This window comes from Scyliorhinus canicula, chromosome 13 (assembly GCF_902713615.1).
Source record: "Scyliorhinus canicula chromosome 13, sScyCan1.1, whole genome shotgun sequence".
Classification (NCBI taxonomy): domain Eukaryota; kingdom Metazoa; phylum Chordata; class Chondrichthyes; order Carcharhiniformes; family Scyliorhinidae; genus Scyliorhinus; species Scyliorhinus canicula.
This window is the reverse complement of record NC_052158.1, coordinates 90,443,280-90,463,674: the sequence shown is the minus strand read 5'-3', so window position 1 is coordinate 90,463,674 and position 20,395 is coordinate 90,443,280. Positions and strand designations below refer to the sequence as shown.

Here is a 20,395-nt window from a genome sequence, read left to right as displayed (position 1 = left end):
CCAAGAAACCCTGGGAACCTGGCAAAAACGGTCAAAAACCAAGTATCCTGACGGGAGCTACCTAGTGCACGACCTCCTCCTACATGCTGCCACCAGAAGCCGGCCTTTGGTTTTAACCAGGTCCTAGTTACCTATTTGGATGACCACAAGGACAGCAGGGTGGGTGTGCAAATGAACTATAATACCATGAAGCCATTCAAGTGGCAGTGGTGAGCCACAAGGAATCTGGAAGCGATAGATTCCAGATTCTGGAACAGCAAGTGGAATAGATAATCTCAGCAGCTCCGACAACGCTCTGAAGGCTGTGTTCCGTGCCCGGTGCTGAGTTAGAGACATCTCCTTGCAACTGGAGATAAAGTTTGGTGTGGGAGAACCTTGTGGTCCTTACAGGAACACTGTCACAGGAGATTATTACAAGCCTGTATCAAAACGTGTTACCCCGGAAAGCATACTTGCCAACAATCAACTATACAGTCTGTACAGATTTCTCTTCCCCCCCCCCCGCCCCCCTCAACGAACAGCCCATCAAACACGCTCACAAATATCCCCCACCTTTCCTCAAACCCGCCCCGAAGAGCCCCTTAACGAAACTTTATCTCTAATCGCAGGAAGTCATACAGGTCACCCAACCAAGCCGCTACTCCAGAAAATTTGCCGCCGTGCAATCAGACAGGCGAAGGCAAAGATATCGGCCTTCCTCCTCTTCATGAGCTCCAGCTTCTCTGAAACCCCAAATATCACCACCAAAGGGTCCAGATCCTCCACCACCTCCACTACCCTGGCTAAGACCGCGAACACTCCTGCCCGAAATCTTCCCAATTTTTTGCAACCCCAAAACTTGTGCGTGTGATCCGCTGGCCCCTGCCCATTCTTCTCACACTCATCTGCTACCCCCTGAAAGAACCCACTCATTCTCGCCCAAGTCATAAGCCCACCTAAACTGTATCAGGCTCATCCTTGCACAAGAGATGGTCCCGTTTACCCTACGCAGTGCACTCCATACTCCTCAATTGATCTCCCCTCCCAACTCCGCTTCCCATTTCTCCACCACCCGCCCGCCTCCTTGCTCCCCAGTCACTTGTATATATCTCCAATTCTTCTCTCCCCTTCCACATCCGGAAGCAGCACTGTCATAGGAGATCTAAGATTGATATTCTGTTGAGAGAATTTGAGGAGTTAGGGTCCATATTAAAATGCAGAACCTCAAAGGTGGTAATCTCTGGATTGTTAGCTAAGCAATGTGCCAATTGGCATAAAGTCAAACAGATTAAACAATTAAACATGTGGCTTAAAGAATGGTGTGGAAAGAAGTTGTTTTAAATTTGTAGGGCACAGTATCAGTATTGGGAAGGAGGGAGCAGTTCAATTGGGTGGATGGACTGCATTTAAACTAGGCTGGGATAAGTGTCCTAGCAAATCATATAACCAGGGCTTTAAGCTTAAAAAGCCATGGGGAGTGATCAGTTGATGAGCGATATAGAAGTCTAAAGGGAAAAACCGAGGCAGTAGAGCACGACAGTGATTTGGGTAAAGTCAAGTAGAGTGTGACAACTACAGAATAGAGTTTAATGGTAAAGTGCATCAGCGAATAAGGTCCATGCAAAGAATAATATGCACAAAGTACTGGTAATAAGGCTGATAAACAGCAGCCCAAGTAAAGACAAATGGTTTACATCTAATCACTATTACAGTGACATGTGTACACGGTCACTAAGGATAGGAAGTAAATATTCCAGTGAATCAAAAGGTGGAAGAGCCCTAATTAATTATAACGCAAGGACATTAGTAACAAAGGATCTTGGCTGAGTAGGTCAGGAAGTATGCATCCACAATCTGCAGCTACCCCTTTCAGCTGGAGAGTCATCAGATGTTTCTCACCTTCTAGTTCCTTAATTTTCCCCAATACTTTTTCTGGCCTTAAGTTATCAGCTAGTTGATTACTCTTACTTCTGGTATGTAACTTGTGTTGCCTAATGTGAGGACAGGCAAAATATTCATCAATGTCTCCCATTTCCTCATTTCTCTTTTTTTTATATGTATTGTAAAATCTCTTGCAATCTGGCTAGTTTACTTTCCCCTTCTTCCAATCTTCGGTCTTACTACTATTCTTTGGAACGTTATAAACTGCTTTTATTAAACTTTGCTCATGAATCATAGATGGATCTTGCTTGCTGAATTTTTTATTAATGTTTTCATTAAACATTTTGAATTGTTCTTTTAAATGTTTTGCTCTTAATTTACTGTAATACCTCTTGGCTTGCTAATCTAATCAATCTTGGTCACCCTCCCTCACAACCTATGTAATGGTTTTTATTTAAGATTTTTGTTTTTAAATTTAAAATTGGACTGGGTGGCGAATGTTGTTTTCAAACTGAATAAGGAATTCAATTATATTGTGATCACTTTTTGCTGTTTCTTTTACTGTGAAATTGTGAATTAAAATGGGTCTTATTGCACAATATGAGATCTATGATAGCTTTATCCCCAGCTGATTCAAGGTAATTGACACAAAAGCATTCCGTAGGCTTGTCTTCCAGATTACGTTTGCCAATTTTATTTGTCCAGACAAGTGGTTCTCAATCTGGGTACCACGGAACCTCAGGGTTCCAGCCCACGCAGATCGATACAAATTGAGTTTTGTGCAGTTTCCAGCTCATCCAGTCAGAGTTGGCTTCTCCATAAGGGAGCGGGAGAGAGGTGGTCTGCGAAAGGGGAGGAAAGCGGTGCCTGCGAGTGGGGGTAGGGGAAAGCGTGGCCGGTAAGGGTTGGGGAGGTTGGGGCCAGCGAGATGGGAGCGGGGAAGACCTAACATTTTTAATAAAGAACTTTTTAATTATAGTAAACATATAAATATACAAAAACCTAATTTGTTATTTTAATTTGATATGTTTGTATCCATATCAATTGTGTGAAAACAATCTATTTTGTGAGTTGGATAAGAATGTTTCCCAAGGATTCCTTCAGTAGTCTTGGGAGGTCAAAAGGGTTTTGTGGCTGAAAATGTTTGGGAAACACTGGTGGAGACTATGAAATATAAAGCCCCCAATGATTATTGCACTGCCTTTGTTACAAGTGCCAATAATCTGTTGCTTAATACTCTGTCCAACAATATGACTAGGGAATGTATTAACTACTCTCACCTTCCTTTTCTGATTCTTGTTATTCCTAATCACCAATTATGCTGATGTATGGTTTTCTAGAATTCTCTAAATCTGGAACAGTCCCAGCAGATTGGCAGTCAGCAAATGTAACTCGGGAGTGAGAGAGAAAATTGGGAATTTCAGACCAGTTAGTCTGATACCAGTTGTTGAGGAGCTGCTGGGATCAGATATTAAGGAAGACCTAACAAATCACAGTAACAAAGTCAAAATAGATTTGTGAAAGGGAAATCATTTTTGACAAGTGTATTAGTTTTTTGAGAATGTAACGAGCATGGTCAGTTAAAAAGGAAGCAGTAGATGTTGCAAGCTTGGATTTCTAAAAAGCATTTGATAGGGTGCCACTTAAAAAGTTAATACTCAAGATAAGGGTTCATGGATTTTGGAGTAATACATTAGCATGGATGGATGATTGGTCATGGGAGAGGAAGTTGAAGCTTAGGATAAACAACGTTTTCAAGTTGGCAGGCTGTAACTGGTGGAGTGCTGCAAGGAATAGTGTTGGGGTCTCGGCTAATGACAATCTATATTAATTAATTAATTGAGACCAGCAACAAACGTACCTAAATTTGCTAATGACACAATGCTCTGAAAAAGAAACAGAAAAGCTGGAAAGAGATATAGAAAGGTTGTAAGTGGGCAATAAGTTAAAAGATGGAGTTTCATGTGAGATTCTTCATTTTGTAGCAAGATAGGAAACCAGAATATGTTTTTAAAAATGTGAAATTTTTAAATGTTGATTTTCAGAGAAACTTGGATGTTACTCGTACAAGGAACACGCACAACAGTTAGCTTACAGGTACAGCAAACAATTTGGAAGGCAAATGACACATTGGCCTTTGTTACAAGGGGTTTTGGGGTATTCTATCGACAATTGTACAAGGCTTTGCTGAGACAACACCTGGAGTACTGTGTGCAGCTTTGGGCTCCATTTTTAAGGAAACGTGTACTTGCCTTGAATCTTTGAATTGCCTGCTCCAGAGGGCTGTGGATGATCAATCGTTGTGTATACTCAAGACTGAGAGAGATTCGTATTCTCTCAGAAAATTGAGGGATGTGGGGAGTGGGCAGAAAAGCTGAGTTAACATAGATCAACCACAATTGTACTGAGGGGTCAAAGTGCCAAATGGTCTACTCCTGTTTCTTTTTATTTATGAAAGATTTAATATTAAACCACACTCCTTTGTATCCCCTGCAAACTTGAACTCATCCAAAACTCACATCGAGTCCCATTCACTCACTAGTCAGGCAATGTCTTGATTTTAAACTTCTCATCCCTCGCTAACGTGGTAACATCCTCCAGCCTCACAACACTCGACCCCTGCTCTCCTTCAGTTCTGCTGTTCTGCACATCTCCAATTTTCATTGTGCCATGATTGGAAATCATGCCTTCAGCTGCCAAGGCCTTAAAAGTGTAGAATTTTCTCCCAAATCCTCATTGCACTTGAAATGTTGAAATTTTAAATTTGTAATTTTCTGTGAATTTTGCCTTGCAGATGACTATGGATGAGAAATATGTAAATAGTATCTGGGACTTATTGAAGAATGCTATCCAAGAGATTCAGCGCAAAAATAATAGTGGGCTCAGTTTTGAGGAACTCTACAGAAACGCATATACAATGGTATTGCATAAGCATGGTGAGAAATTATATACTGGACTGAGAGAAGTTGTAACTGAACATCTGATCAATAAGGTATGTGTGCCTTTTTCAAATTAAGAAACTTAAAAAGTAATTCAGTATTTTGTGAGAAAAGTTGAAGTTTACTTTGATTTTATATAAGTTCATAAATCCCACTGTCTAAATTTGAGCAAAGAACCATATTAAACAATAAGGTAAAATTTGTCATGGGAGTGTACCTTTAAGAGATGGGTGTTTACCAAATAGCAGCAGTGATGTCATTGTGTGGGTGGAGCTGGGTTGTGACTCTGGCTTTTACTTTCGTTTTGAGCTGGAAGCTGTGGCTTTGTGTTTTTCTTTCGTTTTTAGGCAGTTGAAAGCTGAATTCAGACAAGGAAGGTTCATTTTATTCCTCTCTCTCTATGTTAAAAAGTGTCCAGATCACTTGATAATTCAAAAGTGATAACTGTCTTGTGTAAATAATTTATACCTACTGCTTTGTTAAAAAGGGGGTTTGGCTTATGGATGCTGTTAGGAAAGTTATTAAGGATTACATATAGAGTACTGTATCATTGGGGGGTAGTTGTGTTGGTAGTTGATAAAATGTTTACTGTGTATTTATAAAATGTTAACTGAATTCATAGAATAAACATTCTTTTGTTTTAAAATATTTAAGGTCTCTGTTGCATAACACCTGGAAAGTAGGCCCTTGTGCTCCTCATAACCAAAATCTATTAAAAGTTGTAGGTCAGGTAAACTCCATGATATACTTTGGAGTTTTCTAAAACCTGGCCCATAACAAGTTATTTCATCAGTGAGGAACTCTTGGGTCAGGGATGTGGATGTGAGTGCTTAATGCAGTGATGGGAAACCCAGGTTAGTGAGCGGGCCACTGAGTGGCCCTCCTCCATCTCAGTGGGCCGCAATATTGAAATCTGGCATGGTCCCTAACTATGACCCTTGAATAAGATTGAATGCATTTAATGCACAATATTTCACAAGTTATAGAAAATGCTTTTTCGTTCATGTATTAATAGAACTGTCTTCAATTTCAAGTGATAAAAACAAAATAAATATTTACGCTTGATTGGACGCCGAGTGGGAACACAGCTCTCACAGTTAATGGTGTGTGCAATCAGCATGCACCTCACTTTTTGTGCCCTGCGTACGTGCGTATCACTTCATTTATACCGATAGGGAAAAGCTATGTGCATGGAAACAAGTGGAATGTGGCAACTTTGCGTGGTCAGCAGTCAGCAAAATATCTTGTGGGCCGCGCGCAGAACCCTGATGGGCCACATGTGGCCCCCAGGCTGCAGGTTGCCCACCACTCACTTAATGTTATAATTTTTCCCTTCATTTAATGTTGAATGGTAAAAACAGATGATTTTTACTCAGTTTGTCTGCAGTTTGATAATTTGACTTGATTGCATTTAATGGTTAGTTATTAATAGTTCTACTAATGGATACTAGCACCATAAAGATTACCCATACAAGCTAAATAAATGTTGCTTTTATAGGTACGAGAAGATGTGTTGAACTCGTTAAATAATAACTTTCTACAGACCTTAAATCAAGCTTGGAACGACCACCAGACAGCAATGGTGATGATAAGAGACATCCTCATGTACATGGTGGGTAGGCCTTCATCAATGTATTTTAACTTAAACTAATAAAATTCTACCTCCTTCCACTATACTTTAAATCGCTTTCACAATTTGTAGAATTGTGGAAATAATCTGTTTTTTGGAACCATCAGAGTGGGAAAAATCAGTGAGTGAAGGGGTCTAATGGAATTACTTAGCCACAAGATCTTACAATTTGTCACTTGCTGTATAGGTGCCGGATCCTGTATCCAGGAAGCTCGGGACCAAGCATGCCAGATTTGGGGATTTTACGGATTTTGCCCTTTGTACTTATAATATGTAAATTATGAAAATTAAAGAACAAAAGTGTTGTGGGGTTGTATTCAAATTGCTACCCAGGGCACCAGCTTCGAATGTAACCAGTTTTCAGGTCCTCCTGGATTTTGGGGCACTGGATAAGTGGTTCAGTTCCTCGATAAAATTGCATAACTGTTAATACATTAATTTGGAGCTTAATGAAAAATATTAATAAGCTAGGATGATAAGTTTTGTTTGAATAATTACTTTGTCATTGAATCTTATTTGTGATTCCTTTATCAACACACACATGCAGAAAATAAGCCACCTGAACTTTGGTCTATGGTTGAAATGGATGAACCTTTTGTGCATGGGTGAAATCTGATTTGTCACTTGCAGAAACTGATAAGGACACTATTTAAAGTGGAAAAAGTTTTTAAATTTTGTATGATTACCATATGAATGGTATCATAAAATATGGATAATACAAATGTGTCAGTGTTTACATTTTACACGGTGTAACCATATTGCTTTTGTGTTTTACTGATGTGTACTTTTGTGATTAGTCGAATGTTAATTTTTCAAATCTAGTGAGACCAATCTTTCTTATTTAGTAACAAAAAATGTAAATGGAATAGTTCTATAAAAACATGGCCTCAGATCTTTGCGAGTTGGTGTAGTTAGCATCTTTCAATTGTCGAAAAGTAGCATTGCCCTAATTTAATGCAAATCATCGCCTGAATTTTAATTGAATTTTGTAAATCACTAACTACTACTTGTAAAAATAAATGGTTGGTAGAAATTGGCTTTGGGTTTTCGATATCTGTTTGCCACTAATTTTTGCCTCAAATATATGTATTATGCAATTTTTGCAAGACCTTTATCCAGTTCATCAGCTTCATTCGTTTCCTTCTCCCAAACTTCATCTTTTCCATTTAGTTATGTCAGATTGATTTTATTTTTTCTACTTTTCTACTGTGTACTTTCAATTCTTGCTTAAGCTGTAATTAAAGCTGGGAACACCATGTTCTTTGCTCACATACCATCCTGACTTGGATTTTCTTCATTGTGGCTGAATCAACATCATACAACTCACTTCCTAACAACACTGGGTGTATCTACACTTTTTTAGACTGCAGAGGTATAAGTAGATGGTTGAGCAGCACCTTATCGAGCGCGATTAGGGATGAGCAGTATTTGCTGGCCTTTCCAGCGATGCCCAAATCCTATGAACAAATTTATTTTTAAATGATTGAACCCAGTCCATTAACTTTTTTAAATTTATTTTCTGTTACTCATTCCTCAAAACGGTTTCTGTGAACTTTTGGCCTGTTTGTCACTAAAGAATTGTAGTTCCATTGAAAAGAAGCGTAACTCTCGTGATTCATTCCCCTCTCACTCTGTGGATAATTTATGCACACACATGAGCTAGAACACCCCAGTCATTTTACTCTCTGGTTGCGATGCACTCCAGATATTGTAACATTATAGAAGCCGAGTGAAAGCTACACCTTCCATGATACATTTATCATATACCAATTCAAACTTGAAGATCTGAGCAGCAGGGAAGTCTATTTGGGGAAATCTTTTATTTTTTTAACTAAATTTAGAGTATCCAATTTTTTATTTGCCAATTATGGGGCAATTTAGCATGGCCAATTCTCCTACCTTGCATATCTTTTGGGTTGCAAGGGTGAGACCTACACAGACATGGGGAGAATGCAAACTCCACACGGACTGTAGCGGAGCTCTCTGAGGGATGCTGTGCGCTTCATTTGTGGGCAAGCCAGGTTCTGAAGGTCCTGGAAGAAATGCAGAGCAGTGTCAAGGGGGCAGAGATCCAGGCTATGGTATTCATTCAATATTCATAGCTATTCTAACTTAATTGCATAATGAAAGCTTCTTTTTCCAAAGTTGTTTGGGTTCATCCAATTTTAATCTCTTTCTCTCTCTCTCAGTATAAGAAATTGTTGGATCACATTTTGAAAATAATGTTTTGGGCATTTATGTATCGTAGTGTGCTATTCATTTCACTTTGGGTAAAGATATGCTGCATGTACAGTGTGATGGTATGTACTATATATAGCAACGGTTTTACGTTGTGATCCCACAGGCCACACTGCCATATGCTAGAAATTGGACAGTAAAATTTTGGGGTATACGACTACTATCTAAGTTTTGTCAGCTAACTATTCTATTTTGTTAAACTGGAATAAAATATGCTATAACTACTAGAAATTAATTGGTCACTGGTTAAAAAATTGCAATCAAATTATTGTAATTTTAATTTTATTTTCTCCTTTGCAGGATCGTGTGTATGTACAGCAGAATAACGTAGAGAATGTTTACAACTTGGGCTTGATCATTTTCAGAGATCAGGTTGTGCGTTACGGTTGCATCCGAGACCACCTACGTCAGACTCTCCTGGATATGATTGCAAGGGAGAGGAAAGGAGAGGTAGTGGACAGGTAAATCAGGACAATCACTTATTATTCGGTACCAGTGCTTCTGATTTCAGCGCAACGGCATGTATTGACCTACTTGTTTCTGTTGAAAGAGAGGGGGGGGGGTAGTGGACAGACGGACACTGACATTGTAGTAACTTCACCTAGACTAGTAATTCAGAGGTCCAGGTGAATGCTACGAGGACATAGGCTCAATTCCCATCATGGTAGTTGATAGAATTTGAATTCAATTAATAAAATCTGGAATTGAAAGCTAGGCTCAGTAATGGTGACCATGAAACTGTTGTCAGTTGTCATAAAATCCGTTTTGGTCATTGATGTCCTTAAGGGAAGGAAATCTGTCATCCTTATCTAGTCTGACTCCAAACCTACATGACTCTTCCTTTCCTTCTAAAATGGCCTAATCCGATCAATTCAAGGGCAACTAGGGATGGACAACAAATGCCAGCCTTGTCAGAGATGCCCACGTGTTATGAAAGAAAGTGAAAAATAAACTTACTAAACTAGATTATATTTTATTATGGTTTCAAGATATGACCAAATTAACTTGTTGATTTTAGTGCTATCCTGGCTGTTATGATCACTGTAGAAACCGATAACTTTGATCAAGCAATTTGAATTCCCAGTGACTGACAAAATGATTTAAAGTCTTAAAATGAAAACAAACCAACTAAAATCAATTTCAACTAAACATTCCCTTGTGAACAACAGAAATGTTAGCCCTTACTAATGCGTTAAAGTGACCCATGCCACATACACATGCATTACACCATGTTTTACACCGTAATATAGGCTTTTATAGAAAACGGTCCACAGCCACTGTCACCTTCCAATGTTTCACACATCCCAGTTTCACAAGAATCGTAATGCTGAATAAAGTCAAAGCAGCGCCCTCAGATTTTGCAGAATTTTCAAACCGACTATCAGCAGTAAAGTCAACTGAAGCATTTTTCTTTCCTCCAGCCTTGTCAGGACAAATCTTTGAAATATTAAATAGCAACAAAATGCGTCTCTTCAACTGGAGACTGTCTTTCGTTGTAAACTCTGCCTGGTAACATGCAGATAACTTACACCCGCCTTCTGTTTGCAGACCACACCAGTTGCAGCATTTAGTCTCCAAGGTCTGTCTGTCTGTCTGTCTGTCTGTCTGTCTGTCTGTCTGTCTGTCTGTCTGTCTGTCTGTCTGTCTGTCTGTCTGTCTGTCTGTCTGTCTGTCTGTCTGTCTGTCTGTCTGTCTGTCTGTCTGTCTGTCTGTCTGTCTGTCTGTCTGTCTCTCTGTCTCTCTGTCTCTCTGTCTCTCTGTCTCTCTGTCTCTCTGTCTGTCTGTCTCTCTCTCTGTCTCTCTGTCTCTCTGTCTCTCTGTCTCTCTGTCTCTCTGTCTCTCTGTCTCTCTGTCTCTCTGTCTCTCTGTCTCTCTGTCTCTCTGTCTGTCTGTCTCTCTCTCTGTCTCTCTCTCTGTCTCTCTCTCTGTCTCTCTCTCTGTCTCTCTCTCTGTCTCTCTCTCTGTCTCTCTGTCTCTCTCTGTCTCTCTCTGTCTCTCTCTGTCGCTCTCTGTCGCTCTCTGTCTCTCTCTGTCTCTCTCTGTCGCGCTCTCGCGCTCTCGCGCTCTCTCGCTCTCTCTCGCGCTCTCTCGCTCTCTCTCGCTCTCTCTCGCGCTCTCTCGCTCTCTCTCGCGCTCTCTCGCTCTCTCTCTCGCTCTCTCTCGCTCTCTCTCGCGCTCTCTCGCTCTCTCTCGCGCTCTCTCGCTCTCTCTCGCGCTCTCTCTCTCTCTCGCGCTCTCTCTCTCTGTGTCCCCCTCTTGCCCGGGGCGTTTTCCCCCTTCCCCTTGCCCGGGGTGTTTCCCCCTCCCTACCCTTGTCCAGGGCGTTCCGCCACCCCCTCCCCTCGCCCGTTCTCTTCCCCCCCCTTGCCTCTCTGTCTCTCTTTGCCGCTCTCTCTCTGCCTCCCTGTCTCTCTGTGCCGCTCTCTCTCTGCTTCTCCCTTTCCCTTTGTTCCTGTCTACAAACTTGAAGAGTGAAATTATATCCACAGACAGAAGCTGCTCTTGCCTTTGCCTTCACATGTGAACATTTTGCACCTTGCTCCCAGCACCTCCTAATCTAGACCCCTGATCTCCGTGGTAACCAAACGACACTGGCTTGTTGTCTGATAGAACTCAGTAGAGATAACATAGTCCTTTTTACTTAATTTTTCCTTAATTTAAAGAGAAGGTTTAAAACACAATCTTGTAAAACCTCACTTTTGTACCTTGGCAGAATTAAATTGTAGCTATTAGTTATAGGAATGTTGATAGTTTTGAAGATCTAATCTTTGTAGTACAATTTTTGAAGATTAGACTCATACTGAGGAAACAAATTTGGAGATGCAAGAAATTGTCGCCTATGTGGTTTGATGTAGAATCTTTTGAATAACATTTGTCTGACAGGAGTAACATTTTGTTATCAGCAGATCTTTCTTCAAAAGAGAAATTTGAGATGGGATATGACAGTATTTAAATTATGAAAGATTTGGGCACTTTGCATCCCAGTAAGTTTTTCTGCTGTATGCAGCATATAAGCACAATATGGCCTTTACGATCTTTAGACAACAAAAAAGGAAAATACAAACAAACATTTTTCGAAGTGGGTGGTAAATATATGAAACAATTACCAGCATGGCTGATGGAACAAGAAACCATGGTGTGTTTCAAGAAGGAAGTTGGAGGATCAGAACTATTACAAAATGCAGCAAGGGAATCCTACTGAAGTAGATTACGTGGATTGAATAATTTATTCTCCTGCCTGAAACTGTGTAGATCAAATAATTGTGATTGGATAATTTAGTGATTTACATTTTATTTAAATAGATATGCATATTCTAAAATCAGTGATGGTCTGGCATTAATGCTTACATCCCTTTGTTGCCTGACCTCATCTTTCGCTGTAACCTCCTACAACTCCTTGAACTTTATGCTCCACTCCACTGCCTTGGAACTTTTATACATTTGCTTCCTTTGCTTGACAGTTGGCAGCTTTTCCTTCAGTTGCTTGGGCAATGCATTCTGGAATCACTTCCTGAGACCTACCTTAACCAAGGTGTTTCAAAACAAATCTGCATTGCTGCATGGAATTTGCTGCAAAACCTCAGACAGATAAGCATTAAAATAGAACAATGAAGACCTTCATGCAAAGAAGAGATTGAAGTTTGAGGAAGCAGGACACCAGACCTAATTCACCCAAGGACTGAGTGTTACCAAGAAATGTATTGCTGGCTTTCACTGAAGTAAGGAAGGGAATTTTGGTGTAAATGGCTTTCTGCGGTGGCAAGGTGGCGCAGTGGTTAGCACTTCTGCCTCATGGCGCTGAGGATCCGGGGTCAGTCCAGGCCCTGGGTCACTGTCCGTGTGGAGTTTGCACATTGTCCCCATGTCTGCGTGGGTCTCACCCCCACAACCCACAGATGTGCAGGATAAGTGGATTGGCCACGCTAAATTGCCCCATCATTGGAAAAAATTAATTGGATACTCTAAATTTATATTTTTTGAAAAAGAAGGCGTATGGTGTGTTGACTTTCATTAACAGCGGGTTGAGTTCAAGAGCCACGAGATTTTGCTGCAGCTTTATAGAACCCTGGTTAGACCACACTTGGAATATTGTATCCTGTTCTGGTTGCCTCACTATAGGAAGGATGTGGATGCTTTGGAGAGGGTGCAGAGGAGATTTACCAGGATGCTGCCTGGACTGGAGGGTATGTCTTATGAAGAAAGGCTGAGGGAGCAAGGCCTTTTCTCACTGGAGCGATGAAGGAAGCAAGGTGACTTGATAGAGGTGTGTAAGGTGATAAGAGGCATGGATAGAGTGGATAGGCAGAGCGGAAATGGCTGTCACGAGGCGACATAATTTTAAGGTGATTGGAGGAAGGTATAGGAGAGATGTCCGAGGTAGGTTCTTTACACAGAGTGGTGGGTGCATGGAATGCACTCCCAGCGGAGGTGATTGATTCAGAGTCATTAGGGATATTTAAGTGACTCTTGGACAGGCACATTGACAGCAGTAAATTGAGGGGTATAGGTTAGATTGATCTGAGATTAGGATAAATGGCCGGCGCAACATCGTAGTCCTGTACTGTGCTGTATTGTTCTATGTAAAGGCCAGGTGGGAGGAGGAGCTGGGACCCATATTGGAGGAAGTGGTGTGGAGTGAGTCCCTCTGCAGGGTGAATGCTATGTAATCCTGCGTTTGATTCGGTTCAAGGTATATGTTCAGGGTGCACTCACCAAGGCCAGAATGAGTCGATTTTTTGAGGTGGCTCAGGATAGGTGTGAGCAGTGTTTGAGTAGTCCATGAATCATGCGCACATGTTCTGATCCTGTCCCAAATTGGTGGGTTTTTGGGTGTCTCTATTTGGGACCACATCAGCAATCCTAAATATTGGTTTAGAGCCCTTTCTGTTGATGGCTATAATTGGGGTCCTGGTTTCACCGGAGCTGAGGAATAGTGCAGGGGCAGATGCTTCAGCATGCCTTACTCACTACATACCAGGCAGATAATGGAAAAGACATAAGATATAAATACCATGACATAGAGGTGCTTTCCTCTCGTAGAATCCAGGAACTTAAAATGCCCTGCAGGTCGACATCACATGCAGACAACTTCAGGACATCATGAGAGGCTAGCCTGAGTCCTCGAGAGCTTCCCCACAAGCTCCGCACATTCTTCACTCTCAGAGATGAACTAACGACACAGAACGGGTTGATATGCATGGTCAGCAATTCATCATCCCTAACTCTCTTCAGTGATATTGCACCCAGGGTTGGAAGCAATTTGATACAGTGTATCCAATTAATTTTTTTCCAATGAAGGGGCAATTTAGCATGGCCAATCCACCTACCCTGCACATCTTTGGGTTGTGGGGTGAAACCCACGCAAACACGGGGAGAATGTGCAAACTCAACACGGACAGTGACCCAGAGCCGGAGTCGAACCTGGGACCTCGGCGCCGTGAAGCAACAGGGCTAACCCACTGCGCCACCGTGCTGCCCGCAATTTGATACAGGGCAAAGGAATCCATGTATGCTGCTATGGAGAGGGAACTACCACATGTGTACCATGCAGTGAACTCGAGTCGCATCAAGCCCAAGAGCCACTGCACCTACATGAGGTCCAGAGCTTCCATGGTCACTAACATTTTTGAATGGAATATTAAACCGCCTTTGGCTTTAGTTGACTTGTATTCCCAATGGTTTGAAATTGACTACCTGCCAGACAAACAGTCATAATCAAGCTCAAGAGACACTTCGCCCCACAATGCATCCCTCGGGGGATAATGACTGACCATGCTCACCAGTTCGTCTCTCCAGTGAGTTTAGGAACTTTGCCCACACATGGGGCATAGCGCACATCACAAACAGCCTGCTACACCCACAGTTCAATGGTTTGGCAGAACAGGTGGTATGCTCAGCCAAGCATCTGTGAGAAAAATGTGCCCGAGATCATGCAGATTACTATGCTGCACTCAGTCTGCGAAACATGTCAAAAAATGTTGTACCCGCGTCAGTACAGCGACTGTTCTCCAGGTGCCAAGGCTCTCTTGCAATATCAATATCACAGATCAATATCTAAACCGATATGAGTGGTGCCCTCATGGAATGCTGATTTAGGACTGACATGATCGTGATGCCCACATATTGGCCCTCTCTCTTGGGCAGTCCCTTAGGTTTGAGCATGACTCGCCTCCACTCCAGGAAGGTGGGTTCTGCATAGCTGAATAGTCCAATCCTGGATCCGCAGTCTCTGCCATAGGTTTGGCAGGTGGTGTTTGATGAGGTTGGTGGGAGGGATGCTCTGGATTCTGCACTCTCTTTCTGTTGTTTACCTTGGCCTCTGCATGCTCCACCATGTGACACTCAACGTGATTGGCACCTCCCCAGTTGTTGCTGTTTCAGTTTGTGCCTTCTAAGTGTCGATGGGGTGTTGCCGTTATCTAGGAGGCTTTCACAGCCTGGTCAACAGGCTCCTGGTCATACGGTCACCTGGTCAAATGATCAGGATCCAGACCCTAAATGGTCACGACATATTAGCAGAGGTACACAGTCATGCTCTGCAGCCAAATTGTTGCGTCGTAGTCTCCAACTGTGCCTACTATGTACGAAACCGGCATCACTACAGGTATCTGAGCCAGCACCAACAAATATCACATTATCCCAGTCATCCTGCCTACAATAAAGGCTCCCTACACCAGTGGAAATGGAGGCTGCTTCGGAGGCCTGTGCAGCAAGTACCGCACCCACTAGGTACACTTCAGATAATCCAACCCGAGAGCATTTCCAGCACAACCAACTGGCTCTGAGTGCATGATTAAACCAAATATAAGATTCCAGGACTAGCAATGAACTAGTCTACAACTGACCTTCGTCTTTTAAACAGCAAAAAAATGGTGGCGGGTGCACAGTGGACTGTGCACTAGCTGCAGCAATTTAATCTATGTTTCACTCTAAGTAAATAGTTATGTGTTGTTAGCTTGTCTGATCTGTATGTTATAACATGATTTGCACATAGTTACTGTTCATGTGTACTGTTGTATCTCACTACCACCAGTTGTCCCAACTTAACCGGGGAAGATGTAGCCTGAGTGGTAATGTGGTGACGTGGTTACTTAAAGGGTCACATGTCGGAAGTGGTAGTTCTCCCTGGAGAGCGGTCAGAGTGGAAACATGTAAACTTTTTTCAGATTACATGAACTACTGTTGTTATAAGTCCTTGGTCATTGGAACTCAGTACGTTTTCACTTGAAATGACTGTTTTTAACCTAATTTTCTCCTGGCCAATTTTAAATGTCAATAAAGTATTACTTTCTCTGGTATAATCCATTCAATTTAGGCATTTCTTTTTTTTAAAAGAGAGTTCTGATACTTCCTAAAATAGTATTCACAAATAAACTGTTTTTCAAATTTCTTTGTTTTACTAGAGGTGCAATTCGGAATGCCTGCCAGATGCTAATGATCCTTGGTCTAGAAGGCAGATCAGTGTACGAGGAAGATTTTGAGGCCCCGTTTTTAGAAATGTCGGCTGAATTCTTCCAGGTATCTGTTAAATGCTTTTAATGTTAATTCTGTTTCAATAAGGTGATGTGCCATTTTTAAATCTTTGCTGTAAATTTCATTGTGTAAAGCAATTCTTTTTCATGCTTATTAATTAGTATAACGGTCAAATATTTATTTTTACGTAGATGGAAAGCCAGAAGTTCTTAGCGGAAAATAGTGCATCTGTGTACATTAAGAAAGTGGAGGCACGGATTAATGAAGAAATTGAACGAGTTATGCACTGTCTTGATAAATCTACAGAAGAACCAATTGTGAAGGTGGTGGAGAGAGAACTAATTTCTAAACACATGAAGACTATTGTAGAAATGGAAAACTCTGGCTTAGTTCATATGTTAAAAAATGGAAAGACAGAAGGTAAATTCGAAGGATAATTTATTTTCCTGAAGATGACATCTACTGTTAATTGTGTACAAGTTTCATTTTTGGGGATATAAATGTTTTCTGAAATTACGTTTATATTTTATGATCCAGTAGGTGGCAAGCCAAATCACAAAACGGGAAACTTGTTAAGTGAACACAGCTGTTTTCTATTTGTATATAACAAGAAAGGTCAGGAGTACTGAAGGCAGGAACCACAAAATTTAGTAACACTTTTGGAGATTTTTTAAATATTAAAATGAAAACATTAATTAGAAGAAAAGAAACTTAAACACACAAGATTATATTTACACAGTTTAAAATTAGTCTTACAGAAGAATTCCCCAAAGGATTCTTACTTGGTTAAACTCACAAAAGGCAACAGTTCTTACAGCTATTTAATCTAAAAAAAATTCCAGTAATATCTAGCATACAACCCACTCTTATTTAGCGGAGATATTTCACTCTGGCTCATTATCGCTCTCTCTCTCTCCCACCCACTTAGCTATTGAAATTCAAGACTTTAAACCAAAATTCTGCTTCTGGGACAACTAGACATTTCTCTGAGGAGGCTGAAGGCTTCTTATTTCAGGGGCTGGTTTAGCACACCGGGCTAAATCGCTGGCTTTTAAAGCAGACCAAGGCAGGCCAGCAGCACGGTTCAATTCCCGTACCAGCCTCCCCGAACAGGCGCCGCAATGTGGCGACTAGGGGATTTTCACAGTAACTTCATTGAAGCCTACTCGTGACAATAAGCAATTTTCATTTCATTCATTTTCATTCACTTATTCACAGTTCTGTCTCAGCAGAGAGCACCATCTTCAGGAGATCTTACATGGCCACACACAGTACAGCTTTAAATGTTTTTCTCTTTCATCTTCCCATTGTCCTTTTCCTTCTTTGAAATTTACCTTTGCCAGGGTATAATAATCTTTCATGTACCTAATTCATTTTAGTGTACCTAATTCATTTTTCCAATTAAGGGGCAATTTAGCATGGCCAATCCACCTAGCCTGCACATCTTTTGGGTTGTGGGGGCGAAACCAACGCAAACACGGGGAGAATGTGCAAATTCCACACAGACAGTGACCCAGAGCCGGGATCAAACCTGGGATCTCAGCGCCTTGAGGCAACAGGGCTAACCCACTGTGCCATAGTGCGGCCCATGTAAGATAACATTTTATAACGTTGTCTTATTTATGTCCTCTTCTAAGTTATAAACTTCTTGCCGCCCTTGGAATTCAACAACTAAAAATCCAATTCCTCGTGTATCTCCGAATGCAAATGTTTACTTGTTGTATTTACTCGTAGAACACCTACCCACTACCCCCCCCCCCCCCCCCCCCCCAAATTCCCCAACCAGGGAAAACATCTTTCCTGATATGATCCTGATCTTCTGAAGATGGTGCTCTGTGCTGAGACAGAACTGTGAAGAAGTGAAATGAGCCCTGTTAGAATTTTATACGTTTCTAAACTCAGACCCAATCGAACCAATCTCTCTTAGGACAATCCCACCAAATCCAATATCAGCCCTGCGAACCTCCCCTGCACTTCCTCTATTGTAAGTATATCCTTCCTTAGGTAGGGAGTCCAAAACTACACACACTACTCCAGGTGTGGTCTCACCAAGAGCATGTATGACTGCAGTAAGCCACCCCTATGTAAGAACTCAAATTCTCATGCAATGAGGGGTCAACATACCATTTGCTTTTCTAATTGCCTTCTGCACTTGCCTTTCCACTTTAATTGACTGGTGTACAAGGATACCCAATTCCCTTTGTACATCCACACTTCCCAATATATCATCATTTAAATAATACCCTTCCTTTCTGTCTTTCACACCAAAGTATATAACTTCACATTTACCGAACTTGTACTGCATCTGCCATATGTTCTCCCACTCACTGAACTTGTCTAAATCACCTTGCATCCTCAACTCTCAATTCCCCCCAATTTTGTGCCAACAGCAAACTTGGAAATGTTACATTTGGCTCCCATGTCCAGGACATTTATTTATATATACATTGTGAACAGCTGGGGCTGAAGTACTGATCCCTGTGGTACCCACTAATCACTACGTGCCACTTGGAAAAAGACCCATTTATTCCCACTCTGTTGCCTGTCTGTCAACCAATTCTCGATCCATGTCAATGCATTGCCCCTGTCCATGTGCTTTAATTTTTACCATTAACTTCTTTTGAGAGACCTTATCAAAAGTTTTCTGAAAGTCCAACTACACACACAAATGTAGTTTATTTTGTTGGTAGTTTTGATTTGATATTAACTCTAGTGCAAGGTTTGATTACCATTATCAATTAACAAACTATTTCTGTTTGAGGAAACAGATGTGAATTTGTATTTCTGTTTGCAGTCTGTTAAGTATAATTTTATATTTCTGAACACTTCCACAGAGAAAATGCAGCAGGAATTTTACCAAGTATAAATTTAACAAAAAGGTTTACTTTTGCACCTGTAACGTTTTCTTTGCAAATTATGTGGTGTTGTATCAAATCAACTTTTTGCGATGGTAATGGAAAATGTAAACTCTTAGTGAATCTTCCAACAAGGTCTCTGCAAGATGTAAATGGCACAGAACTATATATTAATCATTTAACTGCGAGCAGCTCCAGGGAATTCTCCCAGGATGGATTTGATATTTCATCTCCTTGGCATTGCTTTTCTAATGCTGTTATAATGTTGTAAATATGTAGCCTTTAATGTATTTTTTGTCCTTCAATTTTAACTTTAATTTTGGGATTTTGTATAATGCATCTAGATGTCTCTTGGCTCTTCCCATGTCAGACCTTGCTGAAGCTTACATAATTTGAAATCGCTTCCCTATTTGCTTAAAATTGATTCCTAGGTGGATTTTTGTTTTGGAGAGTAGGAGTGAGCATTATAGTTCAATCTGGTTTTGTTGGCATGGTCGCGCCACTGAAATCTGAGTTGTTCAGCAGTTTGAAACAACCCAAGTGTCTGACGAGAACTCGGCAGTTAGTACAGGGAGCTGAAAATTGCTGATCTAGTCGGTTTGAGGTTGGGCTGTTGGAAATGTGTTCAGTGCTTATAATAGACTCTCTGGATTTAGGTGAGTAAATAACCTTTTAATAAATTCATAGTTTAATGTTTTCTGAAGCTTCAGGTGTTACTTACTGCTCCCAGTCACCATTTATTCTCTATTGTATACTGCAGATTTTACCAAGTAATGCAATGTAGCAATCCAAACCGTTGACAATAATTTGGCTGCATTGCTGTTTTACAAATAGGTTTAGTTAGGACAAGGAGCTGTTGTACCTGAAAAGATGTCCCCAAAATATCTCTAATTACAAATTTCTCTTAAGTTGTCAACTAAAAGAAAATGGGGTTGCTTTTTTGTTATATTCCGAGCACTCAACTCGTGTTTGTCCTCTATGATCCCAATTTTTAAAAACTTTTTAATTAAACATATTTCTTATAATGAGACAGAATTTTCCCAAAACATCAAACAGCAAATTTTTCAAGAACTTAAATTATACAAATGATCTGAGTGATTGAAAAGGGATAAAAATCTATAGGTATGAGAAATAAAGTATGACTGTCTTGTTTATAACCTACATTATTGGCCTCCTTTGTGTAGAAACCACAAAGTACCCTTTTGTCACAGTACGGAGACACTGGAACAATTCCAAGAATAGTAAGAAACAGAAGTTATTTTAAACTTAATTTGAATATAAATTGTTAGAGAGTGAGTTAAAGGCTGTAATTAATCTTGTTCCCAATGTTTTTTTTTTAAGTTTGATGTATGTCTCACGTAAATTACATTGAGAATAATGGTTGTAACACATGAATTTGC

General features: G+C 40.8%; 1 protein-coding gene across 2 annotated transcripts in view; it reads left to right on the top strand.

Annotated features, from left to right (window-relative positions):
- cul3b (cullin 3b) overlaps nt 1-20,395 on the top strand; it is a 101,369-nt gene that overhangs the window by 37,795 nt on the left and 43,179 nt on the right. The window contains exons 1-6 of one of the 2 annotated variants that reach the window (XM_038817477.1): nt 3,906-3,957; nt 4,655-4,852; nt 6,298-6,411; nt 8,968-9,128; nt 16,071-16,185; nt 16,332-16,560. In XM_038817477.1, the coding sequence (XP_038673405.1) occupies nt 3,916-3,957; nt 4,655-4,852; nt 6,298-6,411; nt 8,968-9,128; nt 16,071-16,185; nt 16,332-16,560 (859 nt within the window). In that variant the 5' untranslated portion in view covers nt 3,906-3,915. Of the gene's footprint in view, nt 1-3,905; nt 3,958-4,654; nt 4,853-6,297; nt 6,412-8,967; nt 9,129-16,070; nt 16,186-16,331; nt 16,561-20,395 lie in introns of those variants that run through there. The other variant, XM_038817476.1, reaches the window with a different exon arrangement.